Here is a 24,970-nt window from a genome sequence, read left to right as displayed (position 1 = left end):
AAAGATGTGGATACTTTTTTCAAAAGCGCACAGAAGTATTCCAAATTATGGAGCATGGGGAGACGGGTTAAATGGGTGATGGGTATTAAGGAGAGCACTTGTGATTAGCACTGGAGTGTTGTATAGTGATGAATCACTGACTTCTACTCCTGAAACTAATATTACACTGTATGTTAACTGGAGTTTAAATAAAAACTTGAAACTACAAAAAAAAAAAAAAAAAAAAGAAGGAAAGAAAGAAAAAAGGAGAGAAAAGAAAAGAAAAAGTACTCCAAATGAGAGTTGGAACTGCCAGGAATGTCGTAGAAAAAAATGTCCACATTCATGTCTTTTGGGACCCTTGCAAGGCTAAGATTTTCAGATTTTTTTAGAGAATGCCAGTCACTTTATCATATTTAAAAGAACAAATTCCAAGTTATAGTGTTAAGCTACAAAAGATTTATGATACTAGTTCCAAAAACAATAAAAAGATTTTTGCTTGAAATATGCCACTTAAATGAGACCAAAGACTGAAACAAAAATGTCAAAGCACAATTCTTATTAGATTGTGGCGAGATTCTTCTCAAGCTGTAGAACAGTTTCCTTTAAGGTAGGATCCTCTGCCCAATTGGCTTTACTTCCTAATATGAGGTTCTGTAATAAAAAAAGAAAAAAAAATTATCTTAAAGTTATAAGTATGTTTAAAAATTTAATAAGATTTTTAAAAATCCTTTCACTAAAATTTTAAAAAGATTTTGAGAAAACAAGAGAGCACACATGTGCACACACACTGTATTTTTTTAATAGAGATATAATTGACACAGCTTCATATAAGTTGAAGGTGTACAGTGGGTTGATTTGATGACCATGGCATTAGCTCACATCTCCATTGTGTCACATAATTATTTCTTTTTTGTGGTGAGAGCATTTAAGATCTAGTCTCTTAGCAATTTTGAAGGATATAATATTGTTACCTATAATCACAATGCTGTGCATTGCGTGGGGGAAGAGGAGGGAGAAGCAGGCTCGTCACTGAGCAGAGAGCCCAATGATCCCATGACCCTGGGATTATGACCTGAGCCAAAGGCACTTAACTGACTGAGCCACCCAGGGGCCCCTTTTTTCACTAATCTTATCAAACTTATCTTTACCAAACTAGGTGTAGGTATCTACTCCATGAAAAACTTACATTCCTGGGGCACGTGGGCGGCTCAGTTAAGGGTCTGACTTGGTTTTGGCTCATGTCCTATTCTTGCAGTATGAGACAGAACCACCCCTTCCCTCCTCAGCCCGCCCTCAGTGAAGAGTTTGCTGCTTTAGATTCCCTCTCCCTCTCTGTCTGCCCCCTCCTCCCACTTGTGCATGCTCTCTTTTTTTCTCAAATAAATGAATAAATAAAATCTATTTAAAAAAAAATAAAAAATACATCCTTGTATCCTCATTTCCACTTTCAATAAGGGCCTAACCTTAATCCCCATAATGCTAGGGAACATGTACATTGTTTAAAATATTTTTTTTGGCTACATCAGTTTTTGTAGATAGCTTTTACATAGTAAGGATTTTTGCAATGTATTCTAGATTAAAGAAAAAAGACTGTAGCTATGGTTCAGTCAGTTTGCCCTTCTACAGTGAAAAATGGTTTAAACATACTGTTATGCCCTATTTATTAAAAAAAAAAAAACTATGGCTCAATGATACCAAGTTACTTTTTTTTTTTTAAGATTTTATTTATTTATTCATGATAGACAGAGAGAGAGAGAGAGAGGGAGGCAGAGACACAGGCAGAGGGAGAAGCAGCCTCCATGCCGGGAGCCTGACGTGGGACTTGATCCCGGGACTCCAGGACCGTGCCCTGGGCCAAACGCAGGCGCTAAACCGCTGGGCCACGCAGGGATCCCCCTGATACCAAGTTACTAATTCAAATTCTGTTTAAATAGATTTTAGAATTGTATTTTTATGTATAAAAGTATTTAAACCTTTAGCCTACACATGGCACATTCTTGCTATAGGGCTAGTGTATATAAATCTAATTAAATTTACAAAAGCAAGAGGAAGTAAGCATTCAAATATGACTGAACCCATTAGGGGCAGGAGCTCCTTATGTAGCCAAAGCTATACTCTGCTTAACAAAGTAATGATTTCACTAAATCAAAATGAACACTAAGAGGATATGAATAAAAATTAAGAAAGACAAAATAATACAAGTCCCAAAGCAGTAGGAACAACATGCCAAAGAAAATTAAAGTGATCCTGTACTTATAATGCAATCCTCCACTGGAGGCTAGTCTAAGATTTCCTTACTCCTAGTAACCCACTACTATTAAAAAGTAGATTTAAGACCTGATGAAGAGGGGCACCTGGGTGGCTTAGTTGGTTAAGTGTCCAACTCTTGGTTTTGGCTCAGGTCAAGATCTTAGGGTCATGAGATCAAGCCCACAACAGCTCTATGCCCAGTGTGGAGTTGGCTTGAGATTATTTCCCCCTACTTCTGCTATCCCTCCCTTACCCCCGGTTATGTTCACTTCTCTTAAATTAAAAAAAAAAAAAAAAAGACTTTAGGAAGATTTTCTTATAGTCAGATATAAGAATTCATATTCTACAAGGATATGCTTCACACATAGTATTTGCTCCACGGATAATAGGCAATTTTAACTGTATATCTTCATCATTGAAATCTAGTAATTTAAGTATTTTATAGTTTGAGATATTTTATAATTCAAAAGAGTAATGAATTCTTCAGAATAAAGGAACACATAAAGTTTAAGAGGTGATATACTAACTACCAACATTAATTGAGAATTTACTTGGACCAGACATTATGCTACACAGATTAACATGAATTCTCTTCTTTAGCTTTTACAAGCTCTCTTTCTAAACAGGGAAACTGATATGTAGAAAACTTTAATAATAATTTGTTCAAGATTTGCAACTATTAAGTTGCAGTAGGATCATAATTCTAGATTCCCATCACTTCCATCCATGTTTTCCCTCACCTTCCAAGTTCAAGTTCTAATGCTCTCCACCCCACCATTACACCTATCTCCACAGAGCTGATAAAAATCACCCCACTTATAAATGCCTAAGATGTAATCAGAATGAAAAGTCAAAGCTTTGAACATTAAATATACATAAGTTCTAAATATATGTAAACAGACTACTATCTAGTATTGAATTCATGATTTTTTTCAGGATCAAAGACTAACTAAAAGCAAATCTGAAAGTAACAGAACAATCTTTTTTTAACAAAAAAAGTTTTAAGATTTTATTTTTATTTATTTATTCATGAGAGACACAGAGAGAGGCAGAGACACAGGCAGAGGGAGAAGCAGGCTCCATGCAGGAAGCCCGATGTGGGACTCGATCCTGGGACTCCAGGATCACACCCCGGGCTGAAGGTGGCACTAAACCGCTGGGCCACAGGGGCTGCCCAGAACCATCATTTTTAACAAGTTCTTTACCTCCTTTCCTAATTTATCTAAATGTTACCTGGAACACGTGTTGAATAACTGTAGTAATTTGTATCTCCATCTTCAGGTTTCGTTGTATGGCCTTTATCTTGTTTGAATTTTCCACATTGGCCAAATCATCCTTCTGTTTGTTCTTTTCAGTCTGTATTTCTAATAGTTTATTTTCTGAAGCTTGTTTTAATTCTATTGGATTAAAAAAAAAAGATACTATATATAACAACTCCTACAAACAAGAGTCTGGAAAAATAGTGAAGCAGAATAGCTCCTGACTGTTTCAGTCAACAGAAAATATTTAATAGGCATCATTTCAGGTTGCAGTTCCATTTTGATCTGAAAATGACTTGCTTGGTGAAAAATACCAATACTTTGACACTATACTTTACTGTATTATTTGATATTTTTCCCCCTGAGAATATATTAATTTTGTGATTTAAAGTTCTAAAACAGGGATCCCTGGGTGGCGCAGCGGTTTGGCGCCTGCCTTTGGCCCAGGGCGCGATCCTGGAGACCCGGGATCGAATCCCACGTCAGGCTCCCGGTGCATGGAGCCTGCTTCTCCCTCTGCCTGTATCTCTGCCTCTCTCTCTCTCTCTCTCTGTGTGACTATCATAAATAAATTTAAAAAAAAAAAAAAAAATTAAAGTTCTAAAACAATAAAAATGAATCAAGCAAAATACATTTTATATACTATTTTTAAAGAGGCCATGTGCAAAATTTTAAGAAAATTTGAAAATTAAGAAATTTCTCAATGGCTGAGATAACTGGCCTTATCAATCTCTACAGTAAGTGAAAATGTTTTCTACAGAAAACAAAAACAAAACTGTTCTACATACCTAATCTCTTCTTTCTAACATCAAGCAGTTTTTCCTCCAAATCCCAAGATTCCTGAAAAAGTGAAGGCACATTACCTAAGAACAAACCTGTAACACATCACTCAATTTTATCTATTAATTCATGTTTTCCCAACCTCCAATTTTTAATCTCTTTATTTCCATACCAAAAAATAAAAAGGACAGTAGCTTAAATTACAAGTGGATCAATAGCCACAAACAACTTGAGTTATGAAAAAGAGAAAACTTAAGAACAATAAATTCCAATTATACCAATAACTTTTGGGTAATCCCGTATAACTATATACTATATAGTTGCCAGCAACAGGTTACTGAAATCATGAGAATGCATAAGCAACCCAATGTGCAGTTACCTGGTGTGATTTCATTATTAATTTGTTTAGTTTTAATACATGTTTCATGTTATCCATGAGCACACTGAAAAGGAATAAAAAATGACTTGTTAACTTTAATTAAAATTATAAAATTAAAAAAGTAAATATTATCATGAATGAACAAATCAATTATATATTTCCTTTCATGAAATTTATTACATACTTCAATAGAAAATTATCTTTTAACAAAATAAACCAAGAAAACTTTGATGTAAAGTAAATTTCTGTTTAAAATTAGAGATGCAGGGGCACCTGGGTGGCATAGTCAGTTAAGTGTCTGACTTGGTTTCAGCTTGGGTCATGATCTCAGGACCATGAGATCAAGTCCCATATTGAGCTCTACACTCAGCCCAGAATCTGCTTAAGATTCTCTCTCCCTCTGCCCCTCCCCACTGTGCTCGTGCTTTCTCTCAAATAAATATTTAAATTAGATGCAAAAAATAAATTAACAAAAATAAAATAGGAGATGCAATTCCCTAGAAAAATAAAAATCTGAAATTTAGGCACGTACGAACCTTTCTAAAAATCTACTAAGACTTTATTTTTAAGAGCTATTTTAAGTTCACACCAAAACTGAATGGAAGGTAAGCCCATATGCCCCTGACCCCCACCACACACAGCCTCAATTATCATCATCCTCCACCAGAAAGGTCCATTCATCACAAATGATGAATCTACATTTAACGTATTATTATCATCCAAATCCCATAATTTACAGTAGGGTTCACTCTTGGTGGTGTACATTCTATGGGTTTGACAAATGTATAAAGACATGTATTCAACATTATAGCACCACAGATAATAGTTTTACTGAATATTCAAGCTGCTTTTTACCCTCACGTCTTCAGCAAGTATTTCTGAGTACCTACTACATGCTAGACATATGCCAGGGACCAGGAACGTAAAACAAAGTAAAACACCAAGAGGAAAGAATCTGATGAAAGAGAAAAATAAATCTACAACTATAATATGGCTTCATTATAACCAGTAATAAATATGAACCACTTAAAGAGTTGTGCACAGAGTAGAACAAGGGAAACCCTTGATCTTAAACACATGAAATAATTACCTGGATTGCCTACATCAACTAGTTTGGTATAACTGGAGCCAAAGAGTGTGAAATAAGACTGGGTAAGAACAATGGCTCTTATACTTCAAAGTGCCACCATCCCTTGGGAGGATGTTAAATGTGGATCACCAGGTGACCCTGACTATGCCCATTTGTCTTCAGAGACCGAGTCAGTAGGTTTGGGATGGGACCAGCAATGTGATCACCATGATAATACTAATCATTCTGGGGCAGCCCCGGTGGCGCAGCAGTTTAGCGCTGCCTGCAGCCCAGGGCATGATCCTGGAGACCTGGGATCGAGTCCCGTGTCAAGCTCCTGCATGGAGCCTGCTTCTCCCTCCTCCTGTGTCTCTGCCTCTCTCTCTCTGTGTCTATAATAAATAAATAAATCTTTAAAAAAAAAATACTAATCTTTCTGATAATCAGCCAGGCATGAAACACTGCACAAGTTTATTAAGGAGGCTGAAAATGTGAATCTCTGCATAGACCTGGGAAAGCTAAACTCATTTTCTACTAGTTACAGCTATACTGGTTTGTAAACTTAAAAACTTGCTTAAAGGGGATCCCTGAGTGGGTCAGAGGTTTGGCACCTGCCTTAGGCCCAGGGTGTGATCTGGAATCCTGGAATCGAGTCCCACGTCGGGCTCCCTGCATGGAGCCTGCTTCTCCCTCTGCCTATGTCTCTGCCTATGTCTCTGCCTCTCTCTCTCTTTCTCTCTCATGAATAAACGAATAAAATCTTAAAAAAAAAACCTTGCTTAAAGGCACTACCTCAGCCTTTTTGGCCTTTCTGTTCTCTTTGGGTGTCAATCCTGTACCTCTTTAATTCAAGATTGTTTATTTTTTAAAAGATTTTATTTACTGGGCAGCCCGGTGGCTCAGCGGTTTAGCACCCTCTTCAGCCCAGGGTGTGATCCTAGAGACCCGGGATTGAGTCCCACGTCGGGCTCCCTGCATGGGGCCTGCTTCTCCCTCTGGCTGTGTCTCTGCCTCTCTCTCTGTGTGTCTCTAATAAATAAATAAAATCTTAAAAAAAAAAAAAAAAGATTTTATTTACTTTTTCATTAGAGAGAGAGAGAGAGAGGCAGAGACATAGGCAGAGGGAGACCAGGCTTTCCATGGGGATCCTGATGTGGGACTTGATCCCAGGACCCTGGGATCATGACCCGAGCTAATGGCAGACATTCAACCATTGAGCTATCCCAGCGACCTTAACTCAAGATTGTTTAAAGCTCACCCTCTACGGAGGAGCAATTGTTAGAGGTCTCAAATTCAGATTTTAGGTTTTATGTAATCCTGGAGTTAAATGGAATATAGGCAGAATGCATTATCAGCCTGAACTAAAATACTCAGGAAGGGGAAGTGTCCAGATGCATCTTAGCACTTTTATGATACTAATGGTAGGGAATCTTTTAATCACAAGATTTTTTTAGAACTTTGAGAAATAAGAGCACAGGTAAGGAGGTAATACCCCTGAGGCCAGACACAAAGGACCAGACTATAGAGAACCTTGACTGCCAGAGTTTTAATTTTATATTCCTTGGCAAATACTGTAACATATACAAGTTCATTTCTGCCAGTGAAAAACGAGGCATATACTTCTTGTCTCATTCCTCTCACTGGGTTATTGGATAAATGAGACAGCCCTATTCCTGTTTTACAGTAAATACTGAACAAAAGTTAACTTTCAAAATCTTCCTTCAAAATTTTCAAACTAGGGCAGCCCGGGTGGCTCAGCGGTTTAGCACCGCCTTCAGCCTAGGGCCTGATCCTGGACACCCGGGATCAAGTCCCACATCGGGCCCCCTGCATGGAGCTTGCTTCTCTCTCTGCCTGTGTCTCTGCCTCTCTGTCTCTGTGTCTCTCATGAATAAATAAAACTAAAAAAGTAAAAAAAAATTTTTTCTCAAACTAGCTGGCTAAAAATCTCCATTGCTTCTTAGTGTTGCAATCCAAACAAAAGGTTAGCCAGACTGTAAAAATTATAATGCTGAATATGACCCACTAAAATTCTGTCAATTTTCTTATTCCCCAGAAAAAGGTGTTTAGCACTGACAGCAAATTAAAAAAATACCAGAAAACTCAAGTCATTATGCAAATCTCCCATCTTATTCTCAGCTTTAACAAATTCAGAAAAAAAGACAAAAGAGAAAAAAAAAACATACCTAGTCTTGGGGTCAATTTTCTCCAGGTTTTTTTGAAGTGCAATCGAGAGCTGCATCCTACAATGCAAGGAAAAAAGCTCGCATTATAAAACATGGATAACACTTGTGGTTCATTGAAAAGAAAAAATGTAAACATGACAAGTTAAAGATTTATTTATTTGTTTATTTTTAAAAGACTTTATTTATTCATGAGAGACACAGAGAGAAAGGCAGAGACACAGGCAGAGGGAGAAGCAGGCTCCATGCAGGAAGCCCGACGTGGGACTCAATCCGGGGACTCCAGGATCACGCCCTGGGCCGAAAGCAGGCGCTAAACCGCTGAGCCACCGGGGCCGCCCTTTTGATTTCTTTTTAAATGTAATGTAAACCATAAGAAGGTTTTTAAACACTACTGTATGGGAAATACTTTGATAAGTAAGAGTCACAGAAATGGAAAAATAACAAGATGTGGTTGTGCACGGCTAGGCTGAGGGACTGATTAGACTTGAAATCAGCCTGAGCTTTGCTCTCCAACCCATCCACCTTTGTGCAGGGCCGAGAGGAAGCATTAAGGCACCACAGAGATCAGCCCAGGCCTGAAATGGAGTTGGGGAATACAAAGCCATACCTGAATGTAAACTTTAAAGGATACCTACATAAAAACAAACTGCATAAATTACTTTTAAATCCAAATAGCTAATAAGTAATAATGAAAAGGTTAGAGTCACTTCTTCCTTTCTGTCACACACAAAAAATGAATTCATTAAAATGAGATCTCTTAATAACTCTGAAGTCATCTTTAAAAATGTGATGTAGGGCACATGGCTGGCTCAGTCTCTACAGCATGCAACACTTGGTTTAGAGGTGGTGAGTTCAAGCCCCAGGTAGGGCACAGAGATTACTTATAACAAATTCATGAAAAATGCATATTATCTATATAATGAGCCAGCTTATGAGAAGAGGGAAAAATGTTCACTGCCAGAAGCAATCAAGAGGACTTTAACTAGGGCAGCCTGGGTGGCTCAGCGGTTTAGCACAGCCTTCGGCCCAGGGCATGGTCCTGGAGACCCAGGATCGAGTCCCGCGTCGGGCTCCCTGCATGGGGCCTGCTTCTCCCTCTGCCTGTGTCTCTGCCTCTCTTTCTCTCTCTGCATCTCTCATGAATAAATAAATAAAGTCTTAAAAAAAAATAAGTAACACTTTAAAAAAAAAAAAAAAAAGAGGACTTTAACTAGTTTTCAATTAAATGTATAAGAAATTCATCTGGGAAGACCAGAAACACAAGGAAGTAATTTTAAGTCATTCACTTAATTGATATTAATTCAGATCACACATCTAAGAGATCACGTCTTATTAATGAATGTATACAAACACCTACCACAAAGCTTAAGACATAGTAAGCACTCAAATATTTGTTGAATGAATTTTAAAATACAGATACAAAACCTGTATTAAAAATATATTAAGGGGTGCCTGGCTAGCTCCGTCAGTAGAGCATGAGACTCTTGATCTTGGGGTTGTGAGTTCAAGCTCCATGTTGGGTGAAGAGAGGACTTAAAAATAAAATCTTCTAAAAAAATAGGAAAATATATATATTTAAACTTGGTGACAATTCTTTTACTTGATTAATAGTTACTGTAATAACCAAATCCATATAATCCTTTGAAACACTGGATGAAATTTAAACTCACCCTTCTATTTCCTTGACTGATATTTTCTTATTAAGTCAATCTTATGTAACTACTTCAAATGAAGATATTAATGAATGACATAACTTTTCTCTCAGGCCACAAAATTCATTTACCCATTACCTAATGATCATTTCACTTGATGAGTCATTTAGACTAATTAAAATATTCCCTCCACCTCAAATCATACCCATTTTGCATTCAGTTCACAATGCTTATATCTAAAATGTAATAATTACCTGTCTAATGCAAGCTTTTTCATTTCAAAAGCAGTTTTCACTTCTTCAACTTCCTTTTCCAGGTCTTCAATTTTACTATCGAAGCATAAACAAAAAAATTTCAGCAATATCAAAAAAATTCCCTGTTAGCATAAATATAGAAAGTAAACCTTTGAAAAAAGTAAAATGGCCCTATCCAGATAAAATTATTCTACAGGCTCCCCACCCTGATGCATTTATAGATTAGGTAAACAGATGCCTCTGAGATACTTAACTAGTCATCTTGTGAAGGGGAATGCCAGAAGCTAATGTGACCACTCAGATACATGTTAAGTACATCCCCTATATCAACTTCTCAGTATATGCATGAAAAATTACTTGGAAAAATAAAGGCAAAAATAAAGAAAGGTAATGGTATAAGATGGATAATAATATCAAACGTTAGTAAAAAACAAAATTCAAAAATATGACATACGCTTCAATATGCTTATCTTGTACGAGTTGTTCTGGAGTTTTTTCTTCATCTACAAAGAAATAATTTTTTGAAGTTAGTAAGAGTTTAAAAAAGTACTGTCCAAAAGATATATAACGTAAGCCACAGGGAGGGGGAAATAAGTAAGCTACAAATGTAAACAAAACTTTAATTTTTAATTTCCATATTATCAAGCAAGTGAAAATATTTCAATGTAACTTATTTCATAAAACCAATAGATCTAAAATATGTAATTAGGGCAGCCTAGGTGGCTTAGCGGTTTAGTACCGCCTTCAGCCCAGGGCCTGATTTCTGGAGACCTGGGGTCGAGTCCCACATTGGGTTCCCTGCATGGAGCTTGCTTCGCGAACTCTGCCTGTGTCTCTGTCTCTGTCTCTCTCCCTCATGAATAAATAAATACAATCTTTATTTATGTAATTAATTTAAAATTACTAATGAAATATTTTATAATCTTTTCTTCTGTATTTTGCATTTATAGTCCTTTTCAAGGACTAACCACATTTCAAGTGTTCAAAGGTCACATGGAGCTAGTTGCTATATGGACAAGGTAGTTTCAGAATAATGGAAATAGAAAAGAAGTAAAATATTAACATGAGCAATGTCAAAAAGATCACCTGTATGTCTATATGTTAGAAACAATCGGAAATCAAAAGGTAAAATTACAATGTACAATTACTTTCAAAAATATTTAAGGATAGATTTTTTAAAATTTCTATATCTCTAAGACTTTTATTTTTTAAAATATTTCATTTATTCATGAGAGATTGTTCTGGAATTGGATAGTGGTAATAATTACCAATACTGTGAATATACTAAAACCTACTTAACTTGTACATTTTATGTTTTTTAATTTTTTTAAAGATTTACTTATTTTATTTATTTATGATAGAGAGAGAAAGAGAGAGAAAGGCAGAGACACAGGAGGAGGGAGAAGCAGGCTCCATGCCAGGAGCCCGACGTGGGACTCGATCCCGGGACTCCAGCGCCCTGGGCCAAAGGTGGGCACTAAACCACTGAGCCACCCAGGGATCCCCTTAACTTGTACATTTTAAAATGAATTTTATATTATATGAATTAAATCTCTTATTAAAAGAAAGTTGTCAGATACACACACCACACACATAAATACATATCATACAATGCTATTTACATCAAATTCTGGAACAGTGTTGTCCAAGAGAAATTTCTGTGATGGTAGAAATGTTTAATATCTGTGCTGGCCAACAGGGTAGTCACTAGACACATGTGGCTATTGAGTATTTGATATGTAACTAGAGTAACTAAAGAACTGAATTTAAAATATTAATTTTAATTAATTTAACTCTACAGTTAAAGGCCACATGTAACTAATGGCTACTGTACTAAATAGCACAACTCTAGAAAGCAAATCTATAATAACAGAAATTATAATGGTGGTTGCTGGGGGTAAGGGTAGGGACTGAATGTGAAGTCAAACAAGGGAGGTATAACAGAAATATTCTATATCTTGATTATGGAAATGGTTACATTGATATATACATTTGTCAAAATTCAACAAATTGTACTCTGAAAATGGATATACTTGCTGTAAAAAAAAATCCTTCAAGCAATAAAGTAACATATTCTTTTAAGGGTAAAATAAATTTTTTTAAGCTTTATTTATTTATTCAGAGAGAGAGAGACAGAGGCAGAGACACAGGCAGAGGGAGAAGCAGTCCCATGTCAGGCTCCATGCAGTCCCCTGAGGTGGGACTCGAACCCGGGGGTCTCCAGGATCACACCCCGGGCTGCAGGAGGCGCTAAACCTCTGCGCCACGGGGGCGCCCAAACTTTTGATATCTTTCTTCGAAGACTACAACCTCACTCCTTGCCCTGAAGCTATAATCTCCTTTAGTTGTAGAAACTCTACAGTGTGCGCTATAAAGCCTCAAGTTTTCAGATGTCATAATTCTTTTAAAAAGATATAAAGATGGAAAACAAGGACTATATGAGAAGGTGGAGAATTTCTTAACACTTGGATTTTACTCTCATGTCATCTCAAAGACACCATTGGTGATCAAATATTTAAAGGAACCCCTCCTTGTCACACCATTACTTCCTTCATCACATTTACCACACTTAATAATGATCTTCCAAGGTTTCTTTCCTTACCTGTTTTGCTACATAGAACTTAAGCTCCACTAAGGCAAATTCTGGCTTATTCAACACTACGTCTCCATGCCTAGTTAAGTGTCCCTAGCAAGGACATAATGAATACTTTAAAAATGATTTGAATGAATGCAGGAATATGTACAGAGGCAATTTCTCAATGGTCCAAATTCTGAATACCTTTCCCCCTCTACCTTGTCCTCTAAGAAGATACTCTACCTGTTTTTATTATGTGAGCTCCCATGCCAGCAACAGAATTTGGCCATATCCTACCTTTCATCTATGATGAAACATCATAGTTTAATACAAAAAGCATGGATTTTGGAAACAAAACCATTAATTCCTCCAGGTGAAGGCAGTGACCTACTGGTCATTTTTGATGAAAGCATTATTGATATAATGGAAGGTCATGGCTTTGGAGGCAGGAAGGCAGGGATCCCTGGGTGGCTCAGCGGTTTAGCGCCTGCCTTTGGCCCAGGGCGCAATCCTGGAGTCCCGGGATCGAGTCCTGCTGTCGGGCTCCCTGCAAGGAGCCTGCTTCTCCCTCTGCCTGTGTCTCTGCCTCTCTCTCTCTCAAATAAATAAATAAATAAATAAATAAATAATCTTAAAAAAAAAAATGGAGGCAGGAAGGCCTGATTCATATGCCAGTTTCATAAATTACTAGTTATACTAGAAGAAAAGAGGCCAGGAGGCCCATTTCATAGTCCTGGTTTTTGTTGTTGTTTTGCATAAAAAAGACTAGAAAGCCTGGAATATCAAATGGACAACACACTAGAACTGCCTTTGGATCTATGGCCTTATAAAAGAATCTGAGCAGAGCCCAAAAAGTTCCTAAGTTAAACATGTATTCAGGTGAAGTGACTAAATCATCTATGTGGCCTCCTTGGGTTTTCTACAATTCTTGCTTCAACCTAATGTATTATTTGGATTTATTCTTTAAGTCTATTTCACAGAGAAAGAGTCAACAAAACCTCTCTTTGTGATCCAAGGGCTTACAAATTAAATTAGGTCACAATAATAGTTATTACTTTAGGAGCCTTAAACCATTATTTTACTACTCTCTTGCTCCCTAAGCTTCTGGATTTTAAAAGTTAAATATACATTTTTCCAGGGGTGGGGTGGCTCAGTCAGTTAAGAGTCTGCTTTCACCTCAGGTCACAATCCCAGTGTCTTGGGATAGAGCTCTGCATCAAACTTCCTGCTCAGTGGGGAGTCTGTGTATCCCTCTCTCTCTCCTCATACTTGTTCTTTCTTGGTTTCTCCCAAATAAATAAGTAAAAAAAAATTTTTTTTAAAGATTTTATTTATTTATGGGAGAGAGATTGAGAGAGAGAGAGAGATAGGCAGAGACACAGGCAGAGGGACAAGCAGGCTCCATGCAGGGAGCCCAACATGGGACTCGATCCCAGGACTCCAGGATCATGCCCTGGGCGGAAGGCAGGCGCTAAACCGCTGAGCCACCCAGGGATCCCAGTAAAAATTTTTTTAAAATTTAATTTTTTCAGTGTTTAAAATCAAAATTATCATTCATATCTTTAAGCTAATCTGCCTCTCATTCCTATCTTCCAGTGTTTCTCAAAGTATAGATCTTAAATCACTAGCTTAACAATCATTTGATCTAATTTAATCTCCAAGCTGTTCATAATCAAGTTCTAGGATTCCTTCCCACAGAAATTTCCCAATTATCTGATTAGCAGAACCTAACTGTCTTGCATTATTATTTAGGGTTTCTATTTCCTGAATTCCTAACAAGTTCCTAAGGGACAGGGCAAGCCTGTCTTTTGTTTCTTACATAGTATAGTACAGCATTATGCTGACACTCCCATTCCCTAAATAAGTAACTTTTTGTAAAGTTGATTTTCTTTTCTCTAGAATACTGTTCATCACCACGCTCATAAAAACTTATTTGAAAATGAAAATACTTACTTGCATCAACCATTGATTTATATTCCAAGAGTTGTTGTTTTGTCTGTGCTCTTAGCCTGGAAAAGAGAAGAAAAGTCATATATATACATATATATATATGTGTGTGTGTGTGTGTGTGTGTGTGTGTTGGTTTTTTTTTTTTTTTTAAGATTTTATTTATTTATTCATGAGGGACACACACACACAGAGGCAGAGACACAGGCAGAGAGAGAAGCAGGCTCCATGGAGGGAGCCTGATGCGGGATTCGATCCAGGGACTCCAGGATCATGCCCTGAACCAAAGGCAGATGCTTAACCACTGAGCCACCCAGGGTATCCGTTTTTTTTTTTAATTAAGTAAACTGTACCCCAAACATGGGGCTTGAACTCAAAACCCTGACACCAAGAGTTGCACACTCTACTGACTAAACCAGTCAGATGCCCTAAAAAGTCATGTATTTATAGAGGTTTTACTCTTTACTATATGATAAACCAACTCACCTTTTTCAGAAGTTCGTGTAATAAAATGAGTGTAAGTAAACTCAGCAATAAGTCTTCTAGTTTAACCTTATTTATTTATTTATTTAAAAAATTTTATTTATTCATGAGAGATACACAGAGAGGGAAGCAGAGACACAGGGGAGAGAGAAGCAGGCTCCACACAGGGAGCCCGACATGGGACTCAATCCTGGGTCTCCAGGATCAGGCCCTGGGCTGAAGGCAGTGCTAAATCGCTGAGCCACCCTGGCTGCCCGACCTAATTTATTTAAAGTGGGTATAGAGTGTTCCAGTTGAAGATGGTGATGTAGGAAAACTATGTCCCTCTCCACAGAACACACCAAATTACATCTATTAATTGCACAATTCCTCCTGAAGAACTAAGGGCTGACTGAACACTGATGAATAACCAAAGATAGAACAGAAAAACAGGGAGAGAGATGGAAACATGCCATGTTTTGAAAGAGTAACTAACATATACAGCCACAGCTCTAGTCAGCCAGTAAAACTCACCAAACACGCAGTCTGCACAGGGGATACCATACACAAGATGACTCCTTCAAGTTTAGGAGAAGTACCTGTTTACCTACTCTATAGAAACAAACATAAAAACTCAAGCAAAATGGGGAGACAGAGGAATATGCTCCAAAAGAAAGAACAAGAAAACTCAAAGAACTAAATGAAACAGAGGTAAACAGTAGTCTACGGCCATACCACCTTGAACACACCCAATCTTGTCAGAGGTAAACAGTAAGCCTGAAAAAAAATTTAAAGTAATGATTTTAAAGATACTCACTGGGCTGGAGAAAAGAGTGGAAGAACTCAGTGAGACCTTCAATAACAAGACAGAATATATTAAAAGAAACCAATGAGAGTTGAAGAATGCAATAACTGGAAACCAACACACATACATACACACACACACACACACACACACGAAAGTCAACAGTAGATGAAAGGATCAGAAGAATCTATCAGTGATCTGGAAGACAGGGTAATGGACAGCATACAAGCAGAACTCAAAAAGTTTCAAAAATGTAAATAGATTAAGAAATCTTTTGGATAATATCAAGCAAACATTTACATTAATGGGATCCAGAAAAAGAAGAGAGAGAAAGGTGTAGAAAAGTTATAGATAAAGGAATATATATAAAGGAATAATAGATGAAAACTTCCCTAACCTAGGAGAAGAAATAGATATCCAAGTCCAAGAAGCACAGAGTTCCAAACGAGGTAAATCCAAGGAGTTCCAGACCATAGCACATAAAAATTGAAATGTCGAAGTTTAAAAATAAAGGGAGAATTTTTTTAAATTTTTATTTATTTTATTTTTTTTAATTTTGTTTATTTACAATAGTCACACACACACACACACAGAGAGAGAGAGAGAGAGAGAGAGGCAGAGACACAGGCAGAGGGAGAAGCAGGCTCCATGCACCAGGAGCCCGACGCGGGATTCGATCCCAGGCCTCCAGGATCAGCCCTGAGCCAAAGGCAGGCGCTAAACCGCTGCGCCACCCAGGGATCCCTAATTTTTATTTATTTATGATAGTCACAGAGAGAGAAAGAGAGAGAGGCAGAGACACAGGCAGAGGGAGAAGCAGGCTCCATGCCCCGGGAGCCCGATGTGGGATTCGATCCCGGGTCTCCAGGATTGCGTTCTGGGCCAAAGGCAGGCGCCAAACCGCTGCGCCACCCAGGGATCCCAAAGGGAGAATTTTTAAAGCAGCAAGAGAAAAAACATAAAGTACCTAGAAGGGAAAACATGAAGATATCAGCTGATTTTTCAGCAGAAACTTTGCAGGCCAGAAAGGAGTGGCATGATAAATTCATAGTGCTAAAAGGAAAAAAAAAAAAAACTACAACCAAGTACCTACAAGGTACTCAGATTTGAGGAGAGATTGAGTTTCCTAGACAAACAAAAGTTAAAGAAGTTATCACCACTAAATCAGTGTTGTAAGAAATGTTACAAGGGACTTTTTTAGTGGAAAAGAAATGTCCAAATTAGACATAAAAAAAGATGAATAAGAAGATGTAAAATAAGACAACATATACATAAACTGTGGAGAAGGCAGTAAAAAGGGGAAAAAAGGGGAAAAGAGATTTTTTTCCTTTTACTGTTTTTGCTTTTTTTAGGATGTGTTTGAACTTATGGATGACCACCAAATTAATATGGACTGCTATTTATTTGTATCTTATATATGAAACTCATGGTAACCACAATGATAGAAACACAAAAAATAAAGAGAAAGAAGCTAAACAAAACACTAGATTCATCAATCACAAAGAAAGAAAGCAAAAGAAGAAAAAGAACAAACAAAATCCAAAGTGAGTAGAAGAAAGAAATAATACAGATCAGAGCAGAAGTAAATGACATATTGACAATAAAAAAAAAAAAAATCAATGAAACCAAAGAACTAGTTCTTTGAAAAGGTAAACAAAATTGATAAGCCCTTAGCCAGGCTCATCAAGAAAAAAAGAGAAAGGATCCAAATAAATAAAATCAGAATCAAGAGAAGTAACTACCGACACCACAGAAATACAAAGGGTTATGAGCATACTATGAAAAATTATATGCCAAAATAATGGACAACCTAAAAGAAATAGCTAATTCCTCAAAACACACATCTTCCAAAACTGAACCAGGAAGAAATTAAAAATCCTTAATAGGTCAATTACAATATAAGAAAATTGAATTGGGGGCAGCCCCAGTGGCACAGCAGTTTAGCACTGCCTGCAACCCAGCATGTGATCCTGGAGACCGGGGATCGAGTCCCATGTCGGGCTCACTGTGTGGAGCCTGCTTCTCCCTCTGCCTGTGTCTCTGCCTCTCTTTCTCTCTGTGTTGCTCATGAATAAATAAAGAAAATCTTAAAAAAAAAAAAAAAGAAAAAAGAAAGAAAATTGAATTGGTAATCAAAAACTACCAAAAGGAGTGCCTGGCTTGTGTAGTCAGTTAAGTGTCCAACTCTTGGTTTTGGCTCCAGTCCTGATCTCAGGGTTGTGAGATCAAGCCCCACATCGGGCTCTCCACTCAGTGTGGAGTCAGCCTGAGATTCTCTCTCCTTCTGCCTTTGCCCCTCCCAATCATGCTCTCTTTCTCTCTCTCAAATACGTAAATAAATCTTTGAAGAAAAAAAAAAAAAACCCAAAAAATTTAGGACTACAGCGATTCACAGAGGAATCCTACCAGACATTTAAAGAATAGTTAATACCTATTCTCAAAGTATCCAAAAAAAAAAAAAAAAAAAAAAGAAGAAGAGAAAGGGAAACTTCCAAATACATTCTATGACACATTACCTAGATACCAAAACCAGACAAAGACACCACAAAAAAAGAAAATTACAATATATCCCTGGTGAACAAAGATGCAAAAATCCTCAACAAAATATTAGCAAACCACATACAACAACACATTAAAAAAATCATTCACCATGATCAGGTGGGATTTATTCTACAAGAGTAATTCAATATTAGCCAATCAATCAATGTCATATATCACACCTACAAAATAAAGGACAAAAATCATATGATCATCTCAATAGAGCAGAAAAAGCACTTGACAATATTCAACATTCATTCATGGTAAAAAAAAAAAAAAAAAGCTCTCAACAAAATGGGGTTAGAGGGAATATACCTCAACACAATAAAGGCCTTATATAAAAAAAACCCACAGCTAACATCACACTCAATGGTGAAAAACTGAGAGCTTTCCCTCTAAGGTCAGTAACAAGAGAAAGATGTCTGTTCTCACCACTTTTTTAAAAAAAGTAATGAATTAATTTGAGAGAGAGAACAAGCACAGGCTAGAGGGTGGATGGAGAGAGAGAGACAATCTCAAGCAGATGCCCTGCTCAGCTTAGAGCTTGACAGGACTTGATATGACCTGAGCCAAACCAAGAGTTGGATGCTTAACTGACTGACACACCTAGGCACCTCCACTCTCATCACTTTTATTCAACATAGTACTGGAAGTCCTCTCCACAGCAATAAGACAAGAAATAAGAGTCATCCATATTGGTAAAGAAGTTAAACTGTCATGATTTACAGACAGCATGATACTATACACAGAAAATCCTAACGACTCAACCAAAAAATATACTAGAAGTAATAAATGAATTCAGTAAAGTGGCAGTGTACAAAATTCATACACAGAAATCAGTAGCATTTCTATCTATTAACAAGGTCACAGAAAGAGAAATTTTAAAAACCACCACCATTACAATTGCACCAAAAAAATAAAATAAAATAAAATAAAATAAAATAAAATAAAATAAAATAAAATAAAATAAAATACCTAGGAATAAACTTGACCAAAGAGGTGAAAGACCTGTACTCTGAAAACTATAAAACACTGATGAAAGAAAATAAAGATGACACAAATGGGAAGATAGTCCCGGTTCATGTATTAAAAGAATAATGCCAAAATATCCATAGTACCCAAAGCAATTTACGGATTCAAAGTAATCCCTACCAAAATACCAATAGCACTTTCCACTTTCCACTAAACTACATCGATCAACACTAATATTTGTATGCGGTGGCAGGGTGGGGGTGGGGGTGCACCTGGGTGGTTCAGTCAGTTAAGCATCTGCCTTCGGCTCAGGTCATTATCAGAGTCCTGGGATGAAGCCCCAAGTTGGGCTCCCTGTACAGCAAGGAGTCTGCTTCTCCCTCTGCTTCTCCCCTTCCCCCTCATCCCCACTTGTGCTCTCTTGCACTCTCTCATGGGAATAAACAAAATCTTATAAAACAAAATAAAATTTGTATGGAACCACAGAAGATACCAAATAGCCAAAGCAATCCTGACAACAAAGCATGAACTTGGAACTATCAAGATTCCGTATTTCAAGATATACTATAAAGCAGGAGAAATCAAAACATTGTGGTACAGGCACAAAAATAGACAAATGGATTAACGGAACAGAACAGAGACTCCAGAAATAAACCCACATTAATATGGTCAATTAATCTATGATAAAGGAAGTAAGAATATACAATAGGGGGGATGCCTGGGTGGCTCAGTGATTGAGTGTCTGCCTTTGGCTTGGGTTGTGATCCTGGGGTCCTGGGATCGAGTCCTGCATCTGGCTTCCTACAGGGAGCCTGCTTCTCCCTCTGCCTGTGTCTGCCTCTTTCTCTGTCTCTCATGAATAAATACATAAAATCTTAAAAAATATATGTGTGTATGTGTGTGTGTGTGTGTGTGTGTGTGTGTGTGTCTTGAGACAAGGAAAACAAAGGAAAAATAAACTGCTGGGACTACATCATAATAAGTTTTAGCACAGCAATGGGAACCATGAACAAAACGAAAAGACAACCTACTGAATGGGAGAAGATATTTGCAATTGATTTACTTTATAAGAGGTTAATATCCAAAAAATATAAAGAACTTATCTAACTCAACATCAAAAAAAGTCTGATTTAGAAATGGGCAGATGACCTGAATAGACATTTTTCTTTTCTTTTTTTTTTTAAGGATTTTATTGATTTATTCATGAGAGACACAGAGACAGAGAAGCAGAGACACAGGCAGAGGGAGAAGCAGGCTCCATGCATGGAGCCCGACGCAGGACTGGATCCCCAGTCACCAGGATCACACCCCGAGCTGAAGGCGGTGCTAAACCGCTGGGCCACCCGGGCTGCCCTGAATAGACATTTTTCTAAAGAAAACATATGGATGACCAATAATACCTGAAAAGATACTGCTCAACATGACTAATGAACAGGGAAATGCTCATTATAACCACAATGGGATATCACTCACAGTTGTCAGAATGGCTAAAATAAAAAGACAAGAAACAGTATTGGCAAGGACGCAGAGTAAAAAGGAAAACTCCTGCACTATTGGTGGGAATATAAATTAGTACAGCCATTCTGGAAAGCAGTTTGGAGGTTCCTTGAAAAAGTAAAAACAGGGATCCCTGGGTGGCGCAGCGGTTTGGCGCCTGCCTTTGGCCCAGGGCGCGATCCTGGAGACCCGGGATCGAATCCCACATCGGGCTCCCGGTGCATGGAGCCCGCTTCTCCCTCTGCCTGTGTCTCTGCCTCTCTCTCTCTGTGACTATCATAAATAAATAAAAAATTAAAAAAAAAAAAAAAAAAGAAATTCTTCCTTTAAGAAAAAAAAAAAAAAAAAAGTAAAAACAGGGACACCTGAGTGGTTCAGTGGTTGAGTATCTGCCTTTGGCTCAGAGTTTGATCCTGGGGCCCTGGGATCGAGTCCTGCATTAGACTCTCTGTGAGGAGCCTGCTTCTCCCTCTGCCTGTGTCTCTGCCTCTCTTTCTGTGTCTCTCATGAATAAATAAAATCTTTAACAAAAAAACAGAAAAGAAAAATTAAAAATAGAACTACTCTATGATCCAGTAATTCCACTACTTGGCATTTACCAAGGAACACAAAAACACTAACTTGAAAACATGTATGTACCCTAATGTTTACTGCAGCATTATTTACAATAACCAAGACATGGAAGCAACCTAAATACCCATCAGTAGTTGGAATGGATAAGGAGAGTTGGGTATACACACACACACACACACACACACACCATGGAATATTATGCAACCATAAAATATGAGGTCGGGTCATTTGAGACAACACAATGGACCTAGAAGGTATTATGCTAAGTAAATCAGAGAAAGGCAAATTCCATGATTCCACATATAAATGGCATCTAAAAAACAAGTAAACAAAAAGTAGAATCAATACTATAAATTCAGAGAACTAATAGGTGCCAGAGAGGTAGAAGATGGGGTGGGTTGGGGGGGGTATATAGGCAAAACAGGGTAAGGGAAGAGGGAGGTACAAGGCTTCCAGTTACGGAATAACGAAGTGACTGGAATAAAAAGAGCATAAGGAATACAATCCATGATGTTGTAAAAGTGATGGAATAGGAGAGATGCAGGAACATAGCAAAATGTATAAACTTTTCAAATCACTAAGTTGTACACTTGAAACTTATGTAACATTGTGTCAACTATGCTCCAAACTTATGGGGCTCCTGGCTGGCTCAGTTCCGGCTCTGAGTTGGGGCCTCACAGTGAGTGAGTGTAGAGATTGTTTAAAAATGAAATCTCTAGGGCACCCTGGGGGGTCTCAGCGGTTTAGCGCCACCTGCGGGCCGGGGTGTGATCCTGGAGACCCGAGACCCAGTCCCACATCCGGCTCCCTGCATGGAGCCTGCCTCCCTCTTTCTGTGTCTCATGAATAAATAAAATCTTAAAAAAAAAAAGAAAAAAGAAAAAAGAAAAAAAAATCTCTTAAAAAAAAAAGCCTCAGAGGAAGATGCAACATGGACTCCAGTAGGAAAATAGCAATTATGAGGAAAAGTTAAAATCCTGATTTTTAAAATATGCCACACACGAAGAAATATGGGCTACATAAAAAAAGAAACAGATTAAACTGGTAAAAACTGCAAACACTATAACATTTAACTGTAACAAGTTTAATTTTTTTTTTATTATTTATTTATTTATGATAGTCATACAGAGAGAGAGAGAGAGAGAGGCAGAGACACAGGCAGAGGGAGAAGCAGGCTCCATGCACCGGGAGCCTGACGTGGGATTCGATCCCGGGTCTCCAGGATCGCGCCCTGGGCCAAAGGCAGGCGCCAAACCGCTGCGCCACCCAGGGATCCCAACTGTAACAAGTTTAAAAAGTTTATAACATTCTTAGGAGATACAGAAAAACAACAAATATACTAATCCTTGGATACATCATTCATATGGTTTCTTAGCTGTCCTACGATTGTACCTAATTAAAAAGTCATACATTAAAATAAGAAAATGGGCAGTCTGGGTGGCTCAGCGGTTTAGTGTCTGCCTTGGGCCCAGGTCGTTACCCCCATCCCGCTCCCTGCATGGAGCCTGCTTCTCCCTTTGCCTGGGTCTCTGCCTCTTTCTGTGTCTCTCATGAATAAATAAAACAAGTAGAAAATTGATGGATAAAATGCTAACTAGCTGTTGTCCGCTTGCATGTAGTTTCATAATTCTGAAACTACTCAGTGACTCTGAGACCTATGTAAGTAAGTAGCTAAGTGGCAGGAGATGGATTTTTAAAGCTTCATGGTGTAAGATCCTCATGTTTGAAATTACAAACGAAAAGAACAATTCCTTACAGGTTAAGAAAGTAGGCTGGCATTTTAAAACACACTCTAAAAAAGTTTTCCCTTTTAGCTGAGATTTAAGAAAGGTGATCCTATATATTTAATATTTTACATCATACGGGAGGTAGGAGACAACTTTTAAAGTGAGACTGTAAAAAAAAAAAAAAAAAAAAAAGTGAGACTGTGAGGTTGATTAGCCAAGACCTCTTACAGTAGCGGTAAAGCTGAAATACAGTTACAATGCTTCGGGGAGGGGAAAAAAATCCCCTTACTGTGATTTAGAACAGTCTTTTTTTTTTCCTCTCTCCTTTTTTTCTGTAAAGGAGGAAAACAAAAATATATGATTAACACGGTCACTGTCAACTCCGACCCTGTGGCAGGAAAGCTGTGTTTCAAAAAACCTTTCTGTAAGGGCACTGAAATTTGAATTTTGTATCGTTTTCACACGTTAGTAAATATGCCCCCGGGAATTTTTTTTTCAATCCCAAACCCTTACAAACAGAAACTATTCTCAGCTTGGGGCCCCGGAGCGAGGGGGGGGGGGGGCTCAGCTGTGGAGCTTCTGCCTTCGCCTCAGGGCGTGACCCCGGGGTCACGGGATCAAGTCCCACATCGGGCTCCCTGCACGGAGCCGGCTTCTCCCACTGCCTGTGTCTCATGAATAAATAAAATCTTAAAAACACACACACACACACACACGTCTTCTGAGCTTGAGGGGCCACACCAGGCTTAGTAGAACAGTATAAACATCACCCCCCTGGCAGGAAATAGAACAAAAAAAACTTCTGGATAGAAAAGGGTGTTGACCGTAAATCACGAGGGCAGGGCGAGGTCTCCCAGGCGGTTGGGCTCTCACGGGCGCCTCAGGACCGCGCGGCGCGCGTGGACGAGCAGAGCGGGGACTAGGCCGCAGGCTCGCCGCCGCGCAGCCCCGAGCCCCGCCGGCCGTCCTGGGAAGCAAACCTCCGCCGCGAGGATGGAGCCGGCGCCCACGGAGCCTCGACGACGCAGGGTCGCAGCCACGAAGCCACCGCGGCGGAATCCGACGGCCTCGGGCCCCGGGGGTGGGGGCAAAGGGCGCGCTCGGGGCCACGGAGGCCGCGGGAAGCACCTGAGCAGCAGGGTCAGGCGGGCCTCGGGACGCGCTGCCTGGGCGCCGGCGACCTGCGGGGGCTCGTCGTCCCCGCCTTCCCCGCCTCCCGCGCCGCAGTCCGCGGGCTCGCCAGCCGCCTGCTCTCCCGGCCGCTGCTCCATTCTGACGGGCGCCAAGAGAAACCGCCGGCCGGCTCGAGTTTCCCGCCACCGAGTCGTGGCCCGGAAAGCCTTTCCGCCTCGCCCCGCCCCTTCCGGCCTCCGGCCCGCCCCTTCCGCCCCGGCCCTGGTCGCCGTGGTTACTCCTCCCATCCTGACGACCGGTGTTAAGACGAGGTTTTAAGCTTCGGCTGCGGCCGTTGGGGACGCACCGCGGCTCCCGCGAGCCGCCTGGAGGGAAAACTCGGACAAATATGGTGGTTCGTGCCGGGCGCTGGGACCGGGCCCCTGCGGGACGGCGGGTGTTTTTTTTTTTAAATTTTTTTTATTTATGATAGTCACAGAGACAGAGAGAGAGGCAGAGACACAGGCAGAGGGAGAAGCAGACTCCATGCACCGGGAGCCCGACGTGGGATTCGATTCCGGGTCTCCAGGATCGCGCCCTGGGCCAAAGGCAGGCGCCAAACCGCTGCGCCACCCAGGGATCCCCACGGCGGGTGTTTTGAGCCATCTTGGTGGCCTTGGGCCCGGGTGTGCCCGGCGGGTGGCCTGGAGCAGCCGCTGGAGCCGAGCTCGCAACGCCGACCCGGGATTGGCGAGGTTCGCAGCGTGGGACGTCGCCGTCGGCGAGATTCGCACTCGCAGCCGAGCCCCAGGCGTCAGCTTGTCGACTGTGTCCCAGTGAAGCTTTATTTTAGGTGAGTGGTGAGCGGGTCATAGAGAAAATGCAGGACGTGTAAATCCCCGATTGTAGGTTTTCATGAAGGGCCGTCGCTCCGGCTTCGCAGCCACCGC

General features: G+C 39.5%; 1 protein-coding gene across 1 annotated transcript; it reads right to left on the bottom strand.

Annotated features, from left to right (window-relative positions):
- Positions 1 to 423: 423 nt before the first annotated feature.
- On the bottom strand, positions 424 to 24,279 carry CENPH (centromere protein H). The gene is made up of 9 exons (XM_041765046.1): positions 24,036 to 24,279; positions 14,340 to 14,395; positions 10,266 to 10,314; positions 9,812 to 9,886; positions 7,906 to 7,962; positions 4,651 to 4,714; positions 4,280 to 4,331; positions 3,466 to 3,629; positions 424 to 633 (listed from the first exon to the last, which is right to left on the bottom strand). The coding sequence occupies exons 1-9, from the start codon at positions 24,176 to 24,178 to the stop codon at positions 541 to 543; spliced, it is 753 nt and encodes a 250-aa protein (XP_041620980.1). The 5' UTR covers positions 24,179 to 24,279; the 3' UTR covers positions 424 to 540.
- Positions 24,280 to 24,970: the final 691 nt, after the last annotated feature.

Source organism: Vulpes lagopus, chromosome 8, assembly GCF_018345385.1.
Source record: "Vulpes lagopus strain Blue_001 chromosome 8, ASM1834538v1, whole genome shotgun sequence".
Classification (NCBI taxonomy): Eukaryota; Metazoa; Chordata; class Mammalia; order Carnivora; family Canidae; genus Vulpes; species Vulpes lagopus.
This window is presented reverse-complemented; position numbering and strand designations above follow the sequence as displayed.

Coding starts and splice junctions, on each gene's coding strand:
- CENPH (XM_041765046.1), bottom strand. CDS start 24,178: ATGGAGCAGCGGCCGGGAGAGCAGGCGGCTGGCGAGCCCGCGGACTGC. Junction 9,887..10,265: donor CAAGATAAGCATATTGAAGC/GTATGTCATATT, acceptor ATGCTTCGATAG/TAAAATTGAAGACCTGGAAA. Junction 4,332..4,650: donor TAATAATGAAATCACACCAG/GTAACTGCACAT, acceptor TCACTTTTTCAG/GAATCTTGGGATTTGGAGGA.